The sequence below is a fragment of the Podarcis cretensis genome (assembly GCF_951804945.1).
Source record: "Podarcis cretensis genome assembly, chromosome: 1".
NCBI lineage: Eukaryota > Metazoa > Chordata > Lepidosauria > Squamata > Lacertidae > Podarcis > Podarcis cretensis.
In genome coordinates, this window is record NC_137170.1 from 1661604 (window position 1) to 1683938 (window position 22335).

The window sequence follows — 22335 nt, forward strand, 5'->3', positions numbered from 1 at the left end:
TATAGCTTTGTATGTTTCCAATCATTGCTTGTAATTGTCCCTGCTGCACATTATGGAACACAGCGTGAGAAAAATCCCTGAGGCGTGTTTGAAAATGCCCCTCTCCGCAGGGACCCGGTGGGGCTGAGAAGAGACGCTCCTGACACTTCCGGGTTGGCGCCATCGCCGAATGGCGGACTCCCTCCGAGCTCCGGAGGGAGCCTGCTCGGCAGGGGCTGGGTCCTACCGCGCCGGCGACGCGGGGACCCTCAAAAACCATGGGCGCTGAAACCCATGGACATGGTGACTCGGCTGGCACCTTTTGCGCCCCCCCCCGACCACGCGAAGGAGCCTTTTTAAAGGCTGCGGAGCGGGTGACGGGGGGGGGGTGCTTTGAGTCCTCCGCTTCCCCTGCCGAGCGAAGCCGCATGCCATTCGACGGAGAGCACTGACTTCTTCTATTGAAAATCTGGACTTAAAAGAATAACCCGTGAGTAATCGGAACCTGGACTAAAAAGGGGGATAAATTTTTTTTAAAAAATCGGAGCGAGCGGGGGAGGCGCGAAAAGGAAGTCAGCCCCCCCCCCTGTTGTAGAAGAGTTAAAGCAAAGGATTTGACAACTAAGATCGAGTCCAACCTTATTTTGACAAAGTTATTAACTTCGCGAGGGAAAACCATAAGACTGAGCTGGAGGAGAAAAGTGGAATTGAATTGAACTAAAAAGCAACCCCCCCCCCCGGAACCCCGGGAGCGATTTGTGAGAGCGCCGGGAGAAGAGAAATAGAGGTTTTGACAGCTGTCAAAGAGCTGTCAAAGCGGAAGAATAAAATAGAGAACTTTGTTACGAGGACTTTGCCGGTTACATTTGTTACAAATTGGATACAAATTGTTTTAAACAAGGAATAACAAGTTATTTTGACTGGTGGACGTGATCTGGAAGGGAATTCAGTTATTGCAAACCACCTAGAGGAGCCGAGGGATATTACAAGTATTGTTGGCGTGGAATTTGACCAGAACTTTCTATCTCCTGGGAAACTGAAGAAATGGAACACTATTTTGTCTACAGAGGTCTACACACTAAAGGAGACAATAGATTTATCTATTGAAGAATGAAAGGGACTTGACGTAATGTTTTGTTCCTGAATAACAAGCCTCTGCAGAGGAATTAGAAGCTTTTGGAATTAGAACATTTGTGCAGGAGAGCAGGGGAAAAAAAAAAAAGGAGGAATGAGATCAACAAGAACAACAAAAATAATAAGAACTGGACAAAGCTGGAAGTGGGAACATTTGGGACATCCAGATTTGACAGGCTTAAAGAAATAAAATTGGAGTTTTTACTCCTAGATATAAAAATCTGGATTGAAGAAATGGGCCTTTTTTGAGACAGATTCCTTCCAAGATTGGACATTCGAAATTAAAGATGACTGGGAAAGGACTATGGCTTAGAGAGATGTGGGAACTCCAGGAAGACATCAGACGTTGAGGAATATTGGGAACGCAACCGGGAAAGGGGGGAGGGAAATTTGGAATCCAAAGGGTGTAAAATTATTTTTTTATTTTTTTTATATTTTAATCTGTATTGCATATTAAAGGGGGGAACTCGCGGAAGGGAACAGGTCGATTTTAGGGGATGGGAAAATATTTTTAAAATTGGGTCAATGATAATAAGTTTAAATTTGGGATAAGAATTTGTTGAATTTTCTTGTTTATTTGTAAGAATTGGAATACAGGAGGGGGAGGGGATGGGAAGTCCTGAAAAGATGTTATTGGGAAAAAGATTTTAAAATTGGATGTTTTGTTTTTTTTTATTTCGTTGTAATTGGAAAATCTTAATAAATATCATTTAAAAAAAAAAAAAAGAGAAGAGACGCTCCTTTGAGTCCATCGCTGCCCATCCCAGCATCAACTAGTCCACACAGGAGGCCACATTAAGCACATAAAGAGATGGAGAGGAAGAGCCACGCTGTGGCAGAGCAGAAAGAACCAGGCTCATTCTCTGGTGGCATCTCCCGGCAGGGCTGGAAGAAACCCGTCCAGTCTGAAATTCCAGAGACCCTCTGCCAATAAGCGTGGACCAGTGGGTCCCCCTGCACCCCCACCTAGGGCTCACTTGGTGGACTGCTGTAGATAGATATGGGATGGTTTTTAATTGTATTTTTAGACACACCGCAGACCACATGTATGTATAGCTGCTAGACTGGTTTAATAATAAATAATAATAATAATAATAATAATAATAATAATAATAATAATAATTTATTTCTACCCTGCCCATCTGGCTGGGTTTCCCCAGCCGCTCTGGGTGGCTTCCAACAGAATATTAAAATACAATAGTCTATTAAACATTAAAAACTTCCCTAAACAGGGTTGCCTTCAGATGTCTTCTAAATGTCATATAGTTCTTTGACATCTGATGGGAGGGCATTACACAGGGCGGGTGCCACTACCGAGAAGGCCCTCTGCCTGGTTCCCTGTAACTTGGCTTCTCTCAGTGAGGGAACCGCCAGAAGGCCCTCAGAGCTGGACCTCAGTGTCTGGGCTGGATGATGGGGGTGGAGACGCTCCTTCAGGTATGCTGGGCCAAGGCCGTTTAGGGAATCAAAGGTCAGCACCAACACTTTGAATTGTGCTTGGAAATGTACTGGGAGCCAATGTAGGTCTTTCAAGACTGGGGTTATGTGCTCCCAGTCACCAGTCTAGATGCCACAACCCCTGGGAAAACCCGCACTTCACCGCTGAACTGGAGCAAAAGTGCATTTGTTTTTCTGCGTGTTGATGTTTGCTCCAATTCAGTGCTAAACAGGTCTTCCTGGGGAAAGTGGTGGTGCAGATGGAAAAGTGCTCTCCACGTAGGCCAGAGCTTTCCAAACTGCGCGTAACAACATGTTCGTGCTTTGGCGTCTAGGTGTGTCGTGCGAACGCTCCCCACTCTCCTCCCGGGGCTGGACAGGGGTTAGTTTCATAGAATCACAGAGTTGGAAGAGACCACAAGGGCCATCGAGTCCAACCCCCTGCCAAGCAGGAAACACCATCAGAGCACTCCTGACATATGGTTGTCAAGCCTCTGCTTAAAGACCTCCAAAGAAGGAGACTCCACCACACTCCTTGGCAGCAAATTCCACTGTCGAACAGCTCTTACTGTCAGGAAGTTCTTCCTAATGTTTAGGTGGAATCTTCTTTCTTGTAGTTTGGAACCATTGTTCCGTGTCCGCTTCTCTGGAGCAGCAGAAAACAACCTTTCTCCCTCCTCTATGTGACATCCTTTTATATATATATATATATTTAAATGATATTTATTACTTTTAAAACTTACAAAAAGAAGAAAGAAGAAACAAAAGAAACAATACAATATAGACAACACAAAACACAACCTTAACATCTAAACACCATAAACTATACAAAACAAAACAAAAATAATTTAAAAACAAACATCATACCTTTACCATAATCTATCTTTCATTCCCTTGTTTCATTGACCTCCTCTCACCTCCCTCCTTGTATTCCACTTCTATCTCAGCAAATCCTTTATCTTAAAATATTTTAAATCTTATTCCCCATTAAATCTAATATACCTATTTACACTTAACCTCTTAAAACATTTCCACTAAGGCCAAAAAAAAATTCCATTCCAAGATTTTTCTATCCCTCATTAAATTTTACAAAATTTCCCTATATAGACTTAAAATTTTCCAATCTTCTTCACCGTCTCCTCTTCCTGGTCTCGGCCTCTGCCAGTCCTTTCCGTCAATGTCATATAGTCCATCAACCTGGAGATCTTATGTCCGAGGCTCTTAACTCTTCTCCACATCCCTTCTGCCAAGAGAGCAGATCTCGGGGAAGCTCCGACCCAACAGCACTTTTATTCCATCTCGACAGGTCAGCCAGATTTCCATAGTCAAAACTAGGATCCATAAAATATTTCAAATCTTGTTTCAAGGTTCCTCCAAATCCAAAGGCCCCCAAAGCTCCAATCCCCTCCCGACCCAAATCCATATCCCAAATGCCAGTTGATCCCTGCATAAGGGGATCTCTCCAACCTTCCCCCTCCAGCCCAGGCCAGGCTCCAATCCTCAAAATCTGACCTCTTCCAGTTTCAACCATAAAGGGCCCCGACCTGTAACCCTCGACCTGCCTCTGTGAGGTTAAGGCTCCCCCTTGTATTACTTTGAGTTCGACAACAGCAACTTTCTCCTTCTCCTTTTCAACAATTTGCCCTGTTGGAATAGATTCCTGTGCCAGGTCCTGAGTTATTTCTGTGTTGGTATTCACTTTTAGTCCCGAAATGTCAATTTTAGTAGCCATAGCATCTATCTTCTTGTGAAGCTGTTTCAGCAAATGATCTATCCTGCAAAATGCAGACACTATTATCTCATCTGCTGACATTTTAGTCCAAGGTCAGTCTCTAGTTCTCACAATCCTTATCGTACAGCTGGATTCCTCAGCTCGACTCTTGTAACAGTTTCAGCTCAACTCTTGTAACAGTTTCAAAGACTCCCTCTAGGGGGGGGAGCAATCTCCATTTGTATCAATCCTTTCCAACACAATTCCAAAAGTAAAATAGTTTCAGTTTTCAGTTACTTTTTCAATTGCTTTTTCTTCCTTTTAAAACGCAGAAGCGGAAAGTGAAAGCAATATATTTCTCTTATTAACTGTTTTTCGCTGTCAATGAACTCTTCCAAACGTCAATCTGCTGGCAGCCCGTTCCCAGGAGTTCAGAGCAGTGATAATTTCGTTTTTACCACTCTCTCCTGCAGGATGCACAGTCCACAATTTCCCCCCTCTTCCCCTGCTTCCAAGGGGGGTTTAATGGTTTCAATCGATGGAAATTTAATCCTTTACATGAGGCTTTCCAAGACCTTAGCTTGCAACCTCTTTGCTTCAGTCTATTTACAAAAAGGGAAGTCGGACTTCCTGTTTTGAACCTTCCCTGCTCGTTGCCAAATTAAGGTATTTAAAAATCCAATTTTCCGTTCTACTCACGGGTTGTTGTTTAAAGTCCAATTGTCCACAGTAAAAAAGTCAGCATTCTCCGACAATAGCAATGCGGCTTCACTTCGTGAAAGAAGCAGTCGATTCAAAGCACCGCGCCGCTCACCCCACGTCGCTCCGGATCCCCAAAACAGGGTTCCCCACGAGTAGGGGAGGCGCGAATGGTGCCAGCCGAATCCCAAGTTCACAGGCTTCTTCCACCTGTGATTTCTATGGGTCTCCGCCTTCGCCGTGGCAGTTCAGACCCTACTTTTCACAGAGCAAGTTCCTCCCGATCGGAGGAGCTCCACCATTGCCAATCCTTTTATATATTGGAACATGGCTATCATATCACCCCTTAACCTCCTCTTCTCCAGGCTAAACATGCCCAGCTCCCTTAGCCATTCCTCCTCTGGACACATTCCAGTTTGTCAGTGTCCTTCTTGAACTGTGGTGCCCAGAACTGGACACCGTACTCCAGGTGAGGTCTGACCAGAGCAGAATACAGTGGCACTATTACTTCCCTTGATCTAGATGCTATACTCCTATTGATGCAGCCCAGAATTGCATTGGCTTTTTTAGCTGCCACGTCACACTGTTGGCTCATGTCAAGTTTGTGGTCAACCAAGACTCCTAGATCCTTTTCACATGTACTGCTCTCAAGCCAGGTGTCACCCATCTTGTATTTGTGCCTCTCATTTTTTTTGCCCAAGTGCAATACTTTAAATTTCTCCCTGTTAAAATTCATCTAGTTTGTTTTGGCCCAGTTCTCTAATCTGTCAAGGTCGTTTTGAAGTGTGATCCTGTCCTCTCCCAGTTTGGTGTCATCTGCAAATTTAATCAGGATGCCCTTGAGTCCATCATCCAAGTCGTTGATAAAGATGTTGAATAAGACCGGGCCCAAAACAGAACCCTGTGGCACCCCACTAGTCACTCTTCTCCAGGATGTAGAGGAACCATTGATGAGCACCCTTTGGGTTCCGTCAGTCAGTCAGTTACAAATCCACTGAGTGGTAGCATAGTCAAGAATGTTTAATCTCTGGTTTTCTAGTAAAACTGAATGACTGTGTCACGAAATGACGCATGTCTAAAAAGTGTGTCGCCAACATGAAAAGTTTGGAAAGCTTTGATGTGGGCTATGCTCTGCGTCCTGTTGAGGCAGCTATGCTTCCAAATGCCAGTTGATGGAAACCACTGGAGGGAAAAGGACTCTTGAGCTCAGATCCTGTTTGCGGGTTTCCCATAATAGGCACCTGGGTTGGCCACTGCGAGGAGGCTGGACTGGATGGACCGTAGGCCTGATCCAGAAGGTTCTTATGGGTCAGAGGCTCCCAAATATGCTAGACAAATTCATGGAGAAGGGAGGTCAGTCAGTGGCTACTAGGTAAAGGGACCCCTGACCGTTAGGTCCAGTCGCAGACAACTCTGGGGTTGTGGTGCTCATCTCACTTTATTGGCCGAGGGAGCCGGCGTACAGCTTCCGGGTCATGTGGCCAGCATGATTAAGCCACTTCTGGCGAACCAGAGCAGCGCACGGAAACATTGTTTACTTTCCCGCCAGAGCGGTACCTCTTTATCTACTTGCACTGGCGTGCTTTCAAGCTGCTAGGTTGGCAGGAGCTTGGACTGAGCAACAGGAGCTCACCCCGTCGCGGGAATTCGAACCGCCGACCTTCCGATCAGCAACCCCAAGCTCAGTGGTTTAGACCACAGCGCCACCCGTGTCCCTAGTGGCTATGAGTTACAACTAAATGGAACCTCCATTATCAGGAGCAGCATATCTGGTTGATGCCGGGGACTGAGACATGTTCTGCATGCAGAAGGGGCCCAGGCTCAGCCTTTGACCTCCATAGGCCAGGACCCCCCATGTGGTAGCCTCCTGACATTTTAAGACTACAACTCCCAGCAGCCTCAGCACCACATGGGTGTGCAATGCGGGGAGGAGGTAGCAGCATGGCTCAGAACTGTCCTCCAAAGCACCTGAAGGGCACCAAGTCTGGGGAGGTAAGGCTGGAGTAGACGATTGTGGCCTCATCCATATAAAGGCAGAGTCATGAATCCATTGTTTAGGTTCAGCTGGCTACAGCTATGGGTGCTGTTTGTTCTTCCGAGGGGCCAGCATTCCTTTCTGCGGCAGCGAGGGGCTGTGGAAGGACTGGTTGCTATTTGTTTTTAGGACGACCTTGATTATATTCCCTTTGATGTGTATTTCAAGCCTCCCTTCGGACCAGCTCAGCATCACAGGGCCACTCGGTTTGTTTGCTCCAGCGGAAAAGCCTCTCCTTCCCTCGCACTGCAGAGATGCAACAGGAACAAGATGTGGCAGCACAGCTGCCGGACATTTATCTGAATGCCAGTCCCCAGAGAAGCCGGCGCTTGGGTGGCTCCTTTTATAGCTCAAGTGAAAACACTCCACTCGCGTGTGCGTGGGCTTCCATTTAAAAATGGAGCAGGGCAGATTCAGCAGCAAAACGAGAGGCAGCATTTTAATCTGGGCTCTTAAAGCATGTCTCTGCTAATGCTGGTACTCAGTTATTTTCACTTCAACTCGTCCAGCTACTTTAATCTTTTTACACACACTGCTAGCAAGAAGACAAATGAGCTTGGGAAATCAGAGTGGGCGACACACGGGGTTGGGCTAGATGACCCTTAGGATCCCTTCCAACTCCAATTCTATGATAAAAGGCGTGAGCTTCAGGATGTTGGGGGATGAACATCACCCAGGAAGTTCCCTAACTTATCAAAGATTTAAGTCATTTGTGTCATTCATTTAGAGAGGTGTGCAAAAAAAGGTAACAGACCCCTGCATTGTTAAATCCAGTCTAATTCAACTATGGGGTGCAGCGCTCAACTTGCCCTTCGGGCCGAGGGAGCCGGTGTTTGTCCATAGACAGCTTTTCCGGGTCATGTCGCCAGCAGGACTAAACCGCTTCTGCAGCAACGGGACACCTTGACAATTGCCAGAGTGCATGGAAATGCTGATTAATTTCCTGCCGCGGTGGTACCTATTTATCTAGTCACACTGGTGGGCTTTTGAACTGCTAGGTTGGCAGAAGCTGGGACAGAGCAACAGGAGCTCACCCTGTCATGCAGATTCAAACTGCTGACTTTCCTATCAGCAAGCCCACGAGGCTCAGTGGTTTAGAGCACAGCGCCACCCGTTCCCTCTGCTGTGCAAAAACAAACACATGCATGCAAAACTGAGTGGTGCAGCAGTTAAGAGTGTCAGACTAGGACCTGATAGAGACCAGGGTTCCAATCCCCACTCAGACATGAAGCTCACTCCAGGGTTGCTGTGGAATAAAAGGGGGAGGAGACCCACATATGCCACCTTGAGCTGCTTGGAGAAAAAGTATATATGCCATATAAACAAACAACCAACAGTGATCTTACCAGTAGAGAGACACGCTGTCACCTCTGTAAAACGACACTCTGGGCAGGAAGTTTGTGATTGGAACAGAGCCTCCAAGATGGGGCGTGAGGGAGAAACAGCTGTGTTCTAACTGTTCAACTGAGCAGCAGGCTTTATTTCACTGACTAGATTCTGCATTGTCCAAAGGAAGAGTGTGGACAGGGAATGCTGGTTAAGTGTCTACTGTTAATTATTAGGTTTGGAGGCAGGGGGAGATACACCATTTTAGAGCTGCTCCACCATTTTAGAGCTGCACCTCGGAGACTCTGGCAGCCACCCCTAAAGACCACAAGGTACAGTTACAAGTTTCCTACATGTCTGTTATTTTATTACTTGGAAACGATTTCCCAGGTAGGACCGAGGCATCTAGTCAACTGCAAAAACAACATTCACTCAACAACTGAGAACAGCAAACATGCTTCAGTTACTGCGCCTTGGACCATGAACTAGTCTTTCGTGTCCAAAGTCACTTCTGCAGTAACTCAGACCTAAACCTAGTTTCTGCAAGCTGCCTTTCGGAGTGGTGCCTGGTCACGTCAGGAAAGGCTCCCTCGTTCTTCAGAGCTGGAATGCATTCAGGTCAGCTGCCTTGGCCACGACTGCGCCAGGGGAAAAAGGAAGCGGGTGCAACTGTCCCACCCAAGGAGCGCTGTTTGTTTAAGTCAGAAACCAGGAATGTCCTTCCTCAAGCAAATGGCAGGCTGCAAATGGAATGACCCCCTTTTTTGCACTTCCTCTCTCGGGGACCATGTGCCAACAGTTTAAAATATATATTTTTAAAAAATCTCCCACACCAACTAGGGCTTCAAAAGTTGTGGTTCAGGCAGAGAAATGTTATGGGATGCAACTGAGCCGTCTTCTGTGGCAAAGGAGAAGCAAGCAGGCGCACACACCTGCCGATGCCTCCATCTGCCACCCCCAACTGCTACATAAAAGCAGCCTTGGCCAACCTGGGGCCCACCTCAGTGTTTTGGACTACAACTCCTATCATCCCCTGCCATCAAAGCAGTGCTGGCGGGGAATGATGGGAGTTCAAAACACCCGGAAGGCCCCAGGTTGGCCAAGGCTGGATACCTCTGGGGATACAGGAGTGGGGAAGAGGATTGCTTACTGACCAGGAACTGACTCTGAAAACCTTATCTCCCCCCACCCCTCCAAAGCCTGCCATATTTTTTACGCATGAAAACACAATGCAAAAAGGAAAACAACAACAGCAACAACGGGGCAGAGGGCTTCTTGAACACGGCATGAAGCCGGAGATCCAAGGCAGACAACTAGGAACTGGGGCAGTCCAAGGCCCACTTTGCCGTGGAACTTACTGAAAGCTTTAAAAAGTTTAAAAATAGCATTACTCTAATGACCTGGGACCGACCACCTTCAGCCGAAACACACATTTGGAAACCCAAGCTCTCAATCGTTTCACCATATATTTGAATGGTACTGAGGTTGCAGCCCACCTTAGATCAGGCCGTGACCAAGTGCTGGGTTCAAGGCTCTAAAGGGAGTTGGAGGCAATGACAAGCCACTTTCAGAGACAGGCAGGACCTGGCTAAAGAGAGCGGCTGTAAGCCGGTCTCAATGTTTCCCAAACGCATCGTTGGTCCTTTACAAGCACTATGCACCGTAAGATTTGGGAGAGATGCCCCAGGTTTTTTTAGAAGCCGACTAGAGCTGAGCACAGAGCTTTCATGTGTTCATCTAGATAAACCAAACACCTATGAGGAAAAACTACCTGGGATGGCTAAAAGCGGCCTAATCTTGAGCATGAAATGCCCCATGTCTGCTCTGTGAGGAAACAATGAGGAAGTAAATACACTCAGGCTGTACTTAAAAGGGCAGAAAGCAAGCTGCTGGCCCCAAGGTGGAAAACCTTCAAGAGGAGAATGGTGTGCGCTGTAGAAAAAGAGCAAGTGGCCGCAGAGGAAGAGAGAGACATAGAAATGCTAACTGCATTCACAGTGTCACTGGCCTTTGTGGTCTGCCACAGGAAGCGGCTCAAAGAGTCAAAGCCTCTTCTAGAATACTGTGAGGAGTAATAAACTTTCAGTTGAGGACAGAGATAGAAAAAAGGCACCTGGGCAGAGAAATCAAGGACTGAGCCAAGCCCTCGGAAAAACCTGCTAGAGTTCTTATCCTTAATTTTGCAATCTACTTACAAGTATTAGTTTGCAAGAACAAGTTAGAAGGTGACCAAACAGCTGACTTCACAACCTGCCTTTCCCCCTTGCATACGATTCGCATCCTTTAGCCTCAAAGTCAACAAAGTTTGGGACACGGCATCTCTCAACTCCTTCATGGGTTATAAAAGCAGGAGGAACAAGGGGGTGGGGGGACTGTCACATAAAAGTGGGGGGACTGGCCAAGCAGAGGGCCAAAACTAACAAGCCAAGACAACCAATGTTACGTTAGGCTGGGGGACAAAGGACTGTTTTTGGGGTGCCCAGAGGGTTTGGGGCTCCTTCCTGGTTGGAGAGCAGACCCCACCCAGGTCACCGACAAACGGCTTTGGCAGCACCCCTCGGTGCTTGTGCTGGGGGCAGCTGGCCAAGAGACGCAGGCCCAAAGAGGAGGCCCCTTCCTGAGCATGCGAAATTAGCTACATCCTTCGAATCTCCCTGCTTATTTCAGAGGCCTGTTTCAGACACAGCTGCAGATTCCTTTTTTGCATTCTGAAGAGCGGAGCTACTTTGAGAGGAGTCCCCTCTTGTTAGCACTGGAGGAAGAGAGCAGAAGGCATGTCTGAAGACTCCTCTTCACGGACTGCCTCTGCATGACGAGGAAGGAATGCGTACACAGAGAAGCCTCATCGGGGACAGTTCAGGGAAACTTCCTCCAGCACTGCAGGCTGGCCATCAGAAACAACTCATGTGGATACCGACAGAAAGCCGTGTATGTAACTTGCCCTTCTGCACTGCCCGGCCCAGCCCAAGGCTGCCACCTCCATTGCTTCACATATCAAACTTTATCAAAGACTGACTAAATCAAAATGTGGTTGCGCGCCCCCCTTCCCGCACTTCAAACTGTTCCATGTCTGTTCTCTTGAAGGAGAGGAAAAGGAGAACCTCCCTCTCCCTCCCCTTTGAATGTCAAGTAGTAACTCAGGAAATCCAGAAAGGGAGCCAGCTGGAATTAGTAGCTACGACTGCTCTGCTCCAGCGCGGGCAATGGGGTTTGCAGTACGCTGTCTCAGTGCATTCGGTGGTTCTCTGGGCTCCACCTCGGCATCGGAAAGATCATCTTCCTTCAGTCCTTCACCCGCTTTTGGCAAGAGCCGAGTAGACTCCGGTGGCTTTTCTGAAAAGAAAATATACTTTTACCTCTGGGCAAAGATGACCTGCTCAGGCCTACGGGGGATCCAAGCTTGGAGCTTTGCCCAAGTACTGGGACTTCCATTTTTCAAAACCACAAATAAACACCGGGAATTTCTGTTTCAGTAATGGACCTGTCTTTTTACCAGCAACTTTAAGCAAAATGCACTAAAATTAATCACGGACATAAAAAGAAGCATTGAGGTAGTTTTCTTTTCATTTTTGGAATACTTTAAAAGTTTTGAAACCATTCTACAAGCCTTGGCAGAGTGAAACTAGTGTCCCAGACAAATGAATGTCCACCTCTGCCTAGACCCTTCCATGGAAGGACAGCCCACCACCTCCTGAGGCCGTCTCTGACCTTCCACTGTTTGTCCCACAGCTCTAAGCTATGAGGCAGTTTCTCCAAACAGCTCAGCCAAAATCTGCTTGCCTCAAATGTCCACCTACTGATTCCAGCCCTGGCCACTGGCACAGGGCAACTAAGGAGCCAAGCCATTATACAGCAGCAATTATCCATTTTTTAACTATGATTCTCATGGCTGTATATTTCGGGCATGGGGTGAGTTTGAGTAAGGCCACTATCAAGAAAAAGGTTCTTTCGCTTCGACTTCTGAAATGTTATTTCTTGGGAACTGGGATCTCATCAGTTGGGAGCACCTTTGTCAACTTGTGCTACTGTGCTCTGAGACGGGAGACAGGCCTGACAAATGAGAATTAGCTTCAGCTCTGAGAATGTGAGTAAGCCTGAGTCCAGAAGCTTCTGGCTTCTCTAAGCCTTCTGATTGGCTCAGGGGGCAGCCCCTAGTTGCTATCCCTTTTGGCTCTGCGGTCAGCCACTGCCTTTGCCCCTTGGTGTCCTGCTTCCATGTCGTCCTGCTTGCTTCTTCTACCTGTTTCTACCTGGGATACAGTGTTTCCTGTGCTATGGACCATCAGCTTTTGGGTCCTTGCTCTCTGCTGGTGTTCTTCAGCTTGGATCCCCAGATGTTCTGGGACTACAATTTGCATCATCCTTAGTCAGGGATGACAGGAGTTGCGATCCAACCTCAGTTTGCAACTCAAGACACGCAATAGAGCTTACTTTGATAATGGTGCTGCAGCGGTCTGTGCTTTTTGGAAGGGCAAATACAGTCTGCCAGAAATACCATTATCTGGAAAAGAAAAAAAAATCTTTGTTTTAACACTGTATTATTGCTTCGTGTGTGATGTGAGATGTGAACGTCAAAGTTTCCAAGGCATATGAAAACATCTACTTACAAGCCCCAAAAGGAGTCCTGAAAACAACGTTGCAAATGCAAAAATGGCATAGGACCCCCAGGCTGGGATGCCGAGGTTTTCTGTGAAATAGTTGTGGCAGTTCTACAAGAGAAGGAAGCTGGTTAGGGCAGAGGGTCACCAAACCTTTGGTGTGTATGAATTTTTGAGCTAATGCCACCCCTTCTGATCACATATCCCCCCCGCCCTGCCCACAAAAACCCCAGAAAGATAGAAATTGCACACTTTTCCAAGGGGCCTGGGTATAAGATAGACCCAGCAGAACTACTCTTGAGCACAGAGAGCTGAATGAGGAAGTGGGAAAGAGTGTGTCTCTTCGAACTTCCTCCTTCAGGTCTATGCACTTTTCTACGAAAGAAAGGATAACCCCCCTCACCGGTTCAGAAGCAAGGGGGCAGTAAAAGGGGAGGAGACTTGATGGCCGGCAGGGGAAGACCTCCTCAAGGTGGCAGTTGTGCCCACAGGGGCTATACCGGCAACCCCTGGGTCACCAAGGTAGACACTCAAGTGTCTTTGGCTCAAAGGGAGATTTGAAACACACACATACCCTGATCCACATAGATAGCTGGAACAAGGCAGACATGCTGCTCATCCTGCCAAAAAACAAAAAGCAGAAGAGATAAAACAAAGGCCTTTTCTGCAATCAAAGAAGGCAACAAAACACCAAGTGTTGTTCACTCCCGTTGGGGCACTAATGAAACCTTTGTTCGGAATGCCTCATGTTTTCTCTGCCATACTTGGGATTCTGACGCCGGAAGTTTGCTAGAGAAGGGGGGTGTGTGGCACAACTGCAACGTCCTTCTCGTCTCAAAATTCACTTTGTAACGTTCTGTAACCTCCTCTGGACATGGTTTCCTTGGCTCTACCATCAATCCTTCTTCTCCTAACACAGAGTTAAAGGAGGCTTTTGACCAAGACCAGATTGATTAAATAGGCTGGGGAAAAGGCCCTAGTCTAGAGCACATGATTTTCATAATATGGTTATGGAGAAGGGTAATTTTTGCTGGAAAAGTTAGCAGCTTAAAGAAGCCTTTTTAAGCAGCCTGGCCTAGGCTGACCTGCAATTTCCACAAGGTGATACTGGTTTGACCACACTATCAGTGCTGAAATAAGTAAGTTTATTAAGTGGTCTACCAAGACCCTCAAGCAATTTTCAAGGTGACTGAATATTTAAAAGAAATGATCTTAAGAGAGAATTCAATCATTTGCATTTATTGATCTTTGCAGAAGCCTATTAGGGAGGAGAAAGAGACTTTAATTGTCACTTACAGGAAGGAAGATGGACCAAACCATGAAGAAATGGGCTCAGTGGACTTCCACTCCTGGTCACTGATGAAATTGATGAAATCCGTTTTAGTCCGTGGACCTTGGTATCGTCTGAATTCACCATCTTTACAGCTGCTCAAAAGAAGAGTCCTCTCAGTAACTCAAAAATTCCACATACGTGAAACTATGGAGAAGACTGCTGGACTCATATGCTAAGGCTAAGCGTTGGTACAAACACAAGAACTCATTGTCAGCTTTATTCCCCAATGATTCTGGCATTCTCTCCCACCCCCCGCCCCCATCTTTGTCCAAAGAAGACAGAGAGAGCTGAAGTCCAGTATTATTGTTCCAATTAGAACTGGGGGTGAGGAATGAAGAACTAAGGACTGCCCCCCCATAAAAAAACCTGTCACATTTAATTAGAGTACTTACTGGTAGATGGTGGGGAGTGCTGTTATGATAAACCGTCCACTCAGTCCTGCAGAAAGATTCAGAAGGAAAATCAGAGCTAAAAGTTTGTTAGAAGTAAGGGTTTTTTCTATGCTGTCAATATGTATTGCTGCTAAAGGCTTGCTAAGTCTTATTTTCCCAAATTGCACATATTTTGTGTAACCCTTGAACTTTGTACTCTTAAGCATTCTACAACCCGCATAAAATACTCATGTAGCAATCAACTCTCCAACCCCACGTAACATATAACCAATACTCGGACCCCAAACGGACAGGCCTTACTCTACAAAAGCTATTTGTCTTGAATAGTGACTTGAATATTTTTGCAACAGCAACACACACACACATGCATGCTAGCAGGACATAATTAAGGTGGTGTACTGTTAGTTAATGTGGGGACGCAGGTGGCGCTGTGGGTTAAAGCCTCAGCGCCTAGGGCTTGCCGATCGAAAGGTCGGCGGTTCGAATCCCTGCGGCGGGGTGCGCTCCCGCTGCTCGGTCCCAGCGCCTGCCAACCTAGCAGCTCGAAAGCACCTCCGGGCGCAAGTAGATAAATAGGGAGCGCTTACCAGCGGGAAGGTAAACGGCGTTTCCGTGTGCGGCTCTGGCTCGCCAGAGCAGCGATGTCACGCTGGCCACGTGACCCGGAAGTGTCTCTGGACAGCGCTGGCCCCTGGCCTCTTAAGTGAGATGGGCGCACAACCCCAGAGTCTGTCAAGACTGGCCCGTACGGGCAGGGGTACCTTTACCTTTACCTTACTGTTAGTTAATACAGTAGCAGTTTTTTAAAAAAACACTTGTAATATCAAGGAGAATGTTTAAATTCGGAAACAATTAAAAGATAAGGAAATCATTGACACATATAAATTAAGATAAGACAAAAGAACCAGGGGAGGGTGTGGGGGGAAATCGAGGGATCTAAGTAATCCCAAAATATGAATTTATTATGGTGTGATGCGATGATGTTTAATTGTGAAAATTTAAGAATATTTTAAATAGGTGGTGTACTGTTATCCATGTTAATATTTATGGAGCATGCTATTTGACTATAATTACTTCAGTTTTACGCATGCTCTCCTTTGCAAATGTCTTGCTACCTAGGGAACTTGTACTGAGTGCTGGACAAACCTCTTGACTCACACTAAGAGCATATCCCTCCTTCAAAGTGGAGTGCTGCTATTTCTCATATTCTCATGGCAGAATCCCCCAAACCTTCTAAAGCAGCACCAGACTTTCCAGGACACACCTCAAAGCTACTGCTTTACATCATTAAGAGTGTTCAAAGTAAAATTTAGCCCAGGCATAGGCAAATGCTGGCCCTCCAGAGGTTTGGGACTACAATTCCCATCATCCCTAGCTAACAGGACCAGTGGTCAGGGATGATGGGAATTGTAGTCCCAAACATCTGGATGGCTGGAGTTTGCCTAAGCCTGATTTAGCCTAATCAACACAGATGTGTGGCACATGCATCTACTCTAATGCAACCTACTGTATCTGAACAAGTTAGAACATCCTTGTAAAATGAACTCTCAAAAGTTACTCACTAGCCTGTCATGGACTGGGGGCCTTGAAGTCCTGTGTAACGTGCAGGGCTCTCCCTTCAGATGTCAAGGAGATAAAGAACTACAGAACTTTTAGAAGACATCTAAAGGCAGCCTTGTTTCGGGAAGTGTTTAATGCTTGATGTTTTACTATGTTTTATATATTCTTTAAGCCCAGAGTGGCTGGGGAAACCCAGCCAGATGGGCAGGGTATAAATAAATTATTATTATTATTATTATTATTATTATTATTATTATTATCCTGCCCCCAGAAGTCCATTGTATTACTGTGGTGGCACAGAGGATGGATTTGGTTTCTGCGTTGAGTCAGAGGAGGTCAGAGCACCTCACTCACCTGTGTGCAATTCCTTTTCACCTACAAGGTGAATGCTTTAATAAGATAATGAATTACAAACATATAAACTATTTCCCCCATGACAGAAATGAACCTTACCTGGCTGCTCTGTCACATCCACTTTTGCAATGTTAATTTCAAGATCCTCCCCCCATTCAGCAAAGCTCTCCCATTCTGGCTGTAAGTTCTGACAGGCAGGGCACCAAGGAGCATAACTAGAAAAGAAAACTTATGTAAGCAACTACTGCGCGAGAAAACACAAATCCCTCTTTTGCTCCGCTAACGATTATGCAGCTTTACACCACTTTTCTGGAAAGTTTCCTTTCCACAAAACCATCACCTTTTATAATATATTTTTATGATCCAGTTCCCTGAAACACATTCACCATCCATGCCATGTCTATAGAGTGCTAAAAGCACAACTTAAGAGAAAACTACTTACAAAAGAATGTATAGCAGCCACTCACAATGCAAGATATGCTCTTTTGTTCAATACTGTTTTATGAGTTCATGGTTAAGAAAGGATTTGGAGTCAGCCTCCTACATGGTCCACTGCCAGTGACATGATCCAGCGGCTCTCCTTTGGGAGGCAACTACTTCCCGCTCTGCACTCTCCCAATAAGGGCTCACAGGAAAGAACCTGGCACAGGTTGGGGGGCTTGCAAGGCCTCAGAACCTATCCTTAGACGATGAGATGAGTTCACAGCTAGGTGGGAGAAGAGAGAGTAATGCCAACATTCCCTGACTCAGCCTTTGGTGTCTCCAGCTAAAAGGACCTCAGACTGCAAAAGACCTTCTCCTGCCTACAATCCTGCAGAGCTACTGCTCTCCACAGCTGACAACTCTGGGTGGAACACCAGATTCTCCTCTTAGCAAGGTAATGCAGCTGCATATGCTCATTATTCTAGATTCATGTTGGTCTGACGCAGTCCAAATAAATACAAAACTTACAAAATTGTCCAGTAGCACCTTAGAGGCCAACTAAGTTTGTTCTGAAGAAGTGTGCATGCACACATAAGCTTATACCCAGAACAAACTTAGTTGGTCTCTAAGGCTGGACTGGATGAATCCCAAGCCGGAATTAAGATCGCCGGAAGAAATATCAACAACCTCAGATATGCAGATGACACAATCTTGATGGCGGAAAGTGAGGAGGAATTACAGAACCTTTTAATGAGGGTGAAAGAGGAGAGCACAAAATATGGTTTGAAGCTCAACATCAAAAAAACGAAGATCATGGCCACTGGGCCCATCACCTCCTGGCAAATAGAAGGGGAAGAAATGGAGGCAGTGAGAGATTTTACTTTCTTGGGCTCCATGATCACTGCAGATGGTGACAGCAGTCACAAAATTAAAAGACGCCTGCTCCTTGGGAGAAAGGCGATGGCAAACCTAGACAGCATCTTAAAAAGCAGAGGCATCAAAGCAGACCTTTGCCAACAAAGGTCCGTATAGTCAAAGCTATGGTTTTCCCAGTGGTGATGTATGGAAGTGAGAGCTGGACCATAAAGAAGGCTGATCGCCGAAGAACTGATGCTTTTGAATTATGGTGCTGGAGGAGACTCTTGAGAGTCCCATGGACTGCAAGATGATCAAACCTCTCCATTCTGAAGGAAATCAGTCCTGAGTGCTCACTGGAAGGACAGATCCTGAAGCTGAGGCTCCAAGACTTTGGCCACCTCATGAGAAGAGAAGACTCCCTGGAAAAGACCCTGATGCTGGGAAAGATGGAGGGTGCAAGGAGAAGGGGAAGACGGAGGACGAGATGGTTGGACAGTGTTCTCGAAGCTACCAGCATGAGTTTGACCAAACTACGGGAGGCGGTGGAAGACAGGAGTGCCTGGCGTGCTCTGGTCCAGGGGGTCACGAAGAGTCGGACACGACTAAACGACTAAACAACAACAAGGTGCTACTGGACAATTTTTTAATATGCTCATTATATCACTGAAGCCTGGCTTTATGATTAATGATAATGAAAGGTGAAAGTGTGTATACAACAAAGTAAGGGGGGGAGGGTGGCATTTCCTTGGTTCACATCCAGCTCTGGCAGCAAGAACGAAGTTGTTCAAAATGCTCTAAGTTGTGCAACAGCAGACTATCAGTTCCCCCTTCTATGTCACTATGTTCCTGTATGTATTTTTCTTTAATGTAAGTCACCTGATGATCTTTGGGTGATAAGGCAAAAACATTCCTCTTCTCCCCAGGCTTCGGCTACAATTTGTGGCCGTTTAAACCCTGGAGAGGGGGGGTATTGCTCTATTTGTTAATATGTTATGTATTTTTGTGCTTTCATACTGCAAACCACTCTGCGCTTCTTAGATGAAGGGAGCTATAGAAATCAAGTAGGTAAATAAATAAATAAATAAATAAATAAATCATTAAAATCAACCAAAGTAGCGGCTGGGCAAGTGCAGATTTTAAAAAGGGCAAAGCTGTTTTAATAACTCACTGAAAACTCTTTGCAACTTTTGCAATCTTTGTGCATTTGAGGAAGTGGCTCGTGTGCTTGTGGCGTGTCAACTACCATATTAAGAGTTTTGCCCTGTTGCAGTGTTTTTTTTCCGCCTGCTCATGGTGCAGCTGTGCCTCAGAAAGAGAAGCGAAGGCCCTTCCAAGGAGCCCCCTAAGAGGGACGCGCCATCTAGTCACAGACAAGCTCTTCTCTCTCCTTTAGGGATTAGTGTTTCCTGCTAGTATCCCTTCCTGTGTTTCCATCCTGCAAAATGCCCCGTGTTGGATGAAGAGCCGTGGGGGAACTTTATAAATAGGACAGAAGGTGCACAACATGACAGTGGAGAGCGGGAAGGAAGTCAACTTAACGGGGAGAAATTGTATCCGATCTGTTGTAATTTGGCTTGTTAAAAATTCGGAAAACTATCGTTAGTAGGATTGGAATAAGACTTGTGGTTTAATGCTGAATTTTGGACGCAATGGAGAGAAAAGATATGGATTATCGTAAAAGGGGAAATGATTAACGAAGGACCCACAAAGGGGAGGAGGGAAGTCCAGGAGATTCTTTGGAATTTTGTTTCTATGTTGGATATCTGACTGTAAATTTTTTAACTGAAAAACCAAATAAATAAATTTGCAAATAAATACAGAAAGGTAGCAAATTTCTCATCACAAGTCTTCCGACAACCCTGCTAGGGATGTCAATTGCTTGCAATAATCTTTCAAGTACCTTTCTGTATTTATTTAAATTTTGAGTAACTTTGTAATAAGTGCAATTAGAATTGGAAAACGTGCAAAATGCAATGATATAAAGGTGAATTTTGATAGCCATGAGGCAGGAGGGAAGGAAGGAAGGAAGTCAATAGGCTCTAAAGAGCCAGGGCGGTAAAGTCGATCATGATGATGTGAATGTATATAATTAAATGGAAAATAAAGTAAAAGAATTATATTGTTTATATATTAATAATAATAATAATTTACCATAAAAATGGAAAATTTGTGTGTATGTGTGTGTGTGTATATATATATATATATACACACTCTATATATATATAAGGGACGCAGGTGGCGCTGTGGGTTAAAGCCTCAGCGCCTAGGGCTTGCCGATCGAAAGGTCGGCGGTTCGAATCCCTGCGGCGGGGTGCGCTCCCGCTGCTCGGTCCCAGCGCCTGCCAACCTAGCAGTTCGAAAGCACCTCCAGGTGCAAGTAGATAAATAGGGACCGCTTACCAGCGGGAAGGTAAACGGCGTTTCCGTGTGCGGCTCTGGCTCGCCAGAGCAGTGATGTCACGCTGGCCACGTGACCCGGAAGTGTCTCCGGACAGCGCTGGCCCCTGGCCTCTTAAGTGAGATGGGCGCACAACCCCAGAGTCTGGCAAGACTGGCCCGTACGGGCAGGGGTACCTTTACCTTTACCTTTATATATATATACACTATTCTTATATATGTATACATACATACATACATACATACATACATACATATATATATATTTATATAAAATAATAAATTAATTTTTTTTTGAAACCTAATGAAAATAATTTGGCAAGGAAGATTTATTTAATCACTTAATAACAGGGATAGGGATATGAGAAGGGTGTCCCTCGCTCTTTCCCCTGAGCATGCACAGAGCGCCCCTTCCCCCTCAGCCTCCCCCCCCCGACTCACAACTCGACCATCCACTCTCCCTGCAGGAGGTCCCTCCACGACCCGTCGCTCAGCGCCCTCACTCGGCTCCTTCCCGCCCGCGCGGGCCCCGCCGCCAGGAAGAGGAGCGCCAGGAAGAGGAGGAGGAGGAGGCGGCGGCGAGGCGGCGGCGGCGGCGGCGCTGAGGAGAACGGGAAGGCGCCGGGAGCCGCCATCTTGGCCCTCTCCACCGCGCATGTCACAAGGGAAGGCGGCCCCGCGGCATGCCGGGAAAAACGGGCGGTGTCAACGGTCGCGGGGAAGGGAGCTGGCCTGCGCATGCGCTGCATTTCTCCCCTTCGGGCGGGAGGAGGTGGCTCCGCCCAGGCTCCGACGATTGGGCAGCTGCCCTTCCGCGGCGAGCCAATGGCTGGCTGGGACCGAGGCCTGCCCCGCCCCTCCTGGCTGGGCAGAAGCAGCAGGCTCGGTCCCGTTAGGATGACTCAGCGATTCTCATCGCGTGACGTTGCATTTGATGGAAGCTGCGATTGGCTTCGGGCGAGGGGAGAGAGGCCGGCAGGTGGAACCCAGAGAACAGTGTTAATACGAATACGAATAATAATTATTATTTATTATTTATACCCCGCCCATCAGGCTGAGTTTCCCCAGCCACTCTGGGCGGCTTCCAATCAAGTGTTAAAAACAATACAGCATTAAGTATTGAATTATATTCGGAGTCGAGAGTGGATTTCATGCTCTTTATTCAGCTCATAGTGGGAAGGAGGTACCACTATCTGCTATAAAGTACTATACCACTACAGTGGTGCCCCGCAAGACGAATGCCTCGCAAGACGGAAAACCCGCTAGACGAAAGGGTTTTCCGTTTTGGAGGCGCTTCGCAAAACGAATTTCCCTATGAGCTTGCTTCGCAAGACAAAAATGTATTGCGAGTTCCTGCGGGTTTCTCCCCCTCCCCCCCTTTTTCTAAGCCGCTTATCAGCTTATCCGCTAAGCTGATAAGCAGCTAAAGGTAAAGGTAAAGGTACCCCTGCCCGTACGGGCCAGTCTTGCCAGACTCTGGGGTTGTGCGCCCATCTCACTTAAGAGGCCAGGGGCCAGCGCTGTCCGGAGACACTTCCGGGTCACGTGGCCAGCGTGACATCGCTGCTCTGGCGAGCCAGAGCCGCACACGGAAACGCCGTTTACCTTCCCGCTGGTAAGCGGTCCCTATTTATCTACTTGCACCCGGAGGTGCTTTCGAACTGCTAGGTTGGCAGGCGCTGGGACCGAGCAGCGGGAGCGCACCCCGCCGCAGGGATTCGAACCGCCGACCTTTCGATCGGCAAGTCCTAGGCGCTGAGGCTTTAACCCACAGCGCCACCTGCGTCCCAATAAGCCGCTAAAAGCCGCTAAACCGCTAATAGCGCTAATCCGCTAAGCCGTCAATGGGCTTTGCTTCGCAAGACGAAAAAACCGCTAGACGAAGAGAATCGCGGAACGGATTCTTTTCGTCTTGCGAGGCACCACTGTATAAAGTATCTGCTTTATATACATTATTTACACAATGGGCTGCATGTGATTGGCTAATTCCGGGATTCTCTTGTAGGCCAATCAGGTTGTGGATTCACTTCCACCTGGAGCTGGATTGGGTGGCTCCTGCAGACCAATCATACTGCTGCATTCTGAATCCTATTGTTCTA

At 46.7% G+C, this 22335-nt stretch overlaps 1 protein-coding gene across 1 annotated transcript; it reads right to left on the reverse strand.

Annotated features, from left to right (window-relative positions):
* Positions 1–8666: 8666 nt before the first annotated feature.
* Positions 8667–20901, reverse strand: TMX1 (thioredoxin related transmembrane protein 1). Its single transcript, XM_079958492.1, has 8 exons — positions 20678–20901; positions 16658–16773; positions 14645–14690; positions 14216–14344; positions 13494–13539; positions 12929–13030; positions 12753–12822; positions 8667–11654 (listed from the first exon to the last, which is right to left on the reverse strand). Exons 1-8 carry the CDS (start codon positions 20869–20871, stop codon positions 11497–11499), a joined length of 861 nt encoding a protein of 286 aa, XP_079814618.1. The 5' UTR covers positions 20872–20901; the 3' UTR covers positions 8667–11496.
* Between the last annotated feature and the right edge of the window lie 1434 nt (positions 20902–22335).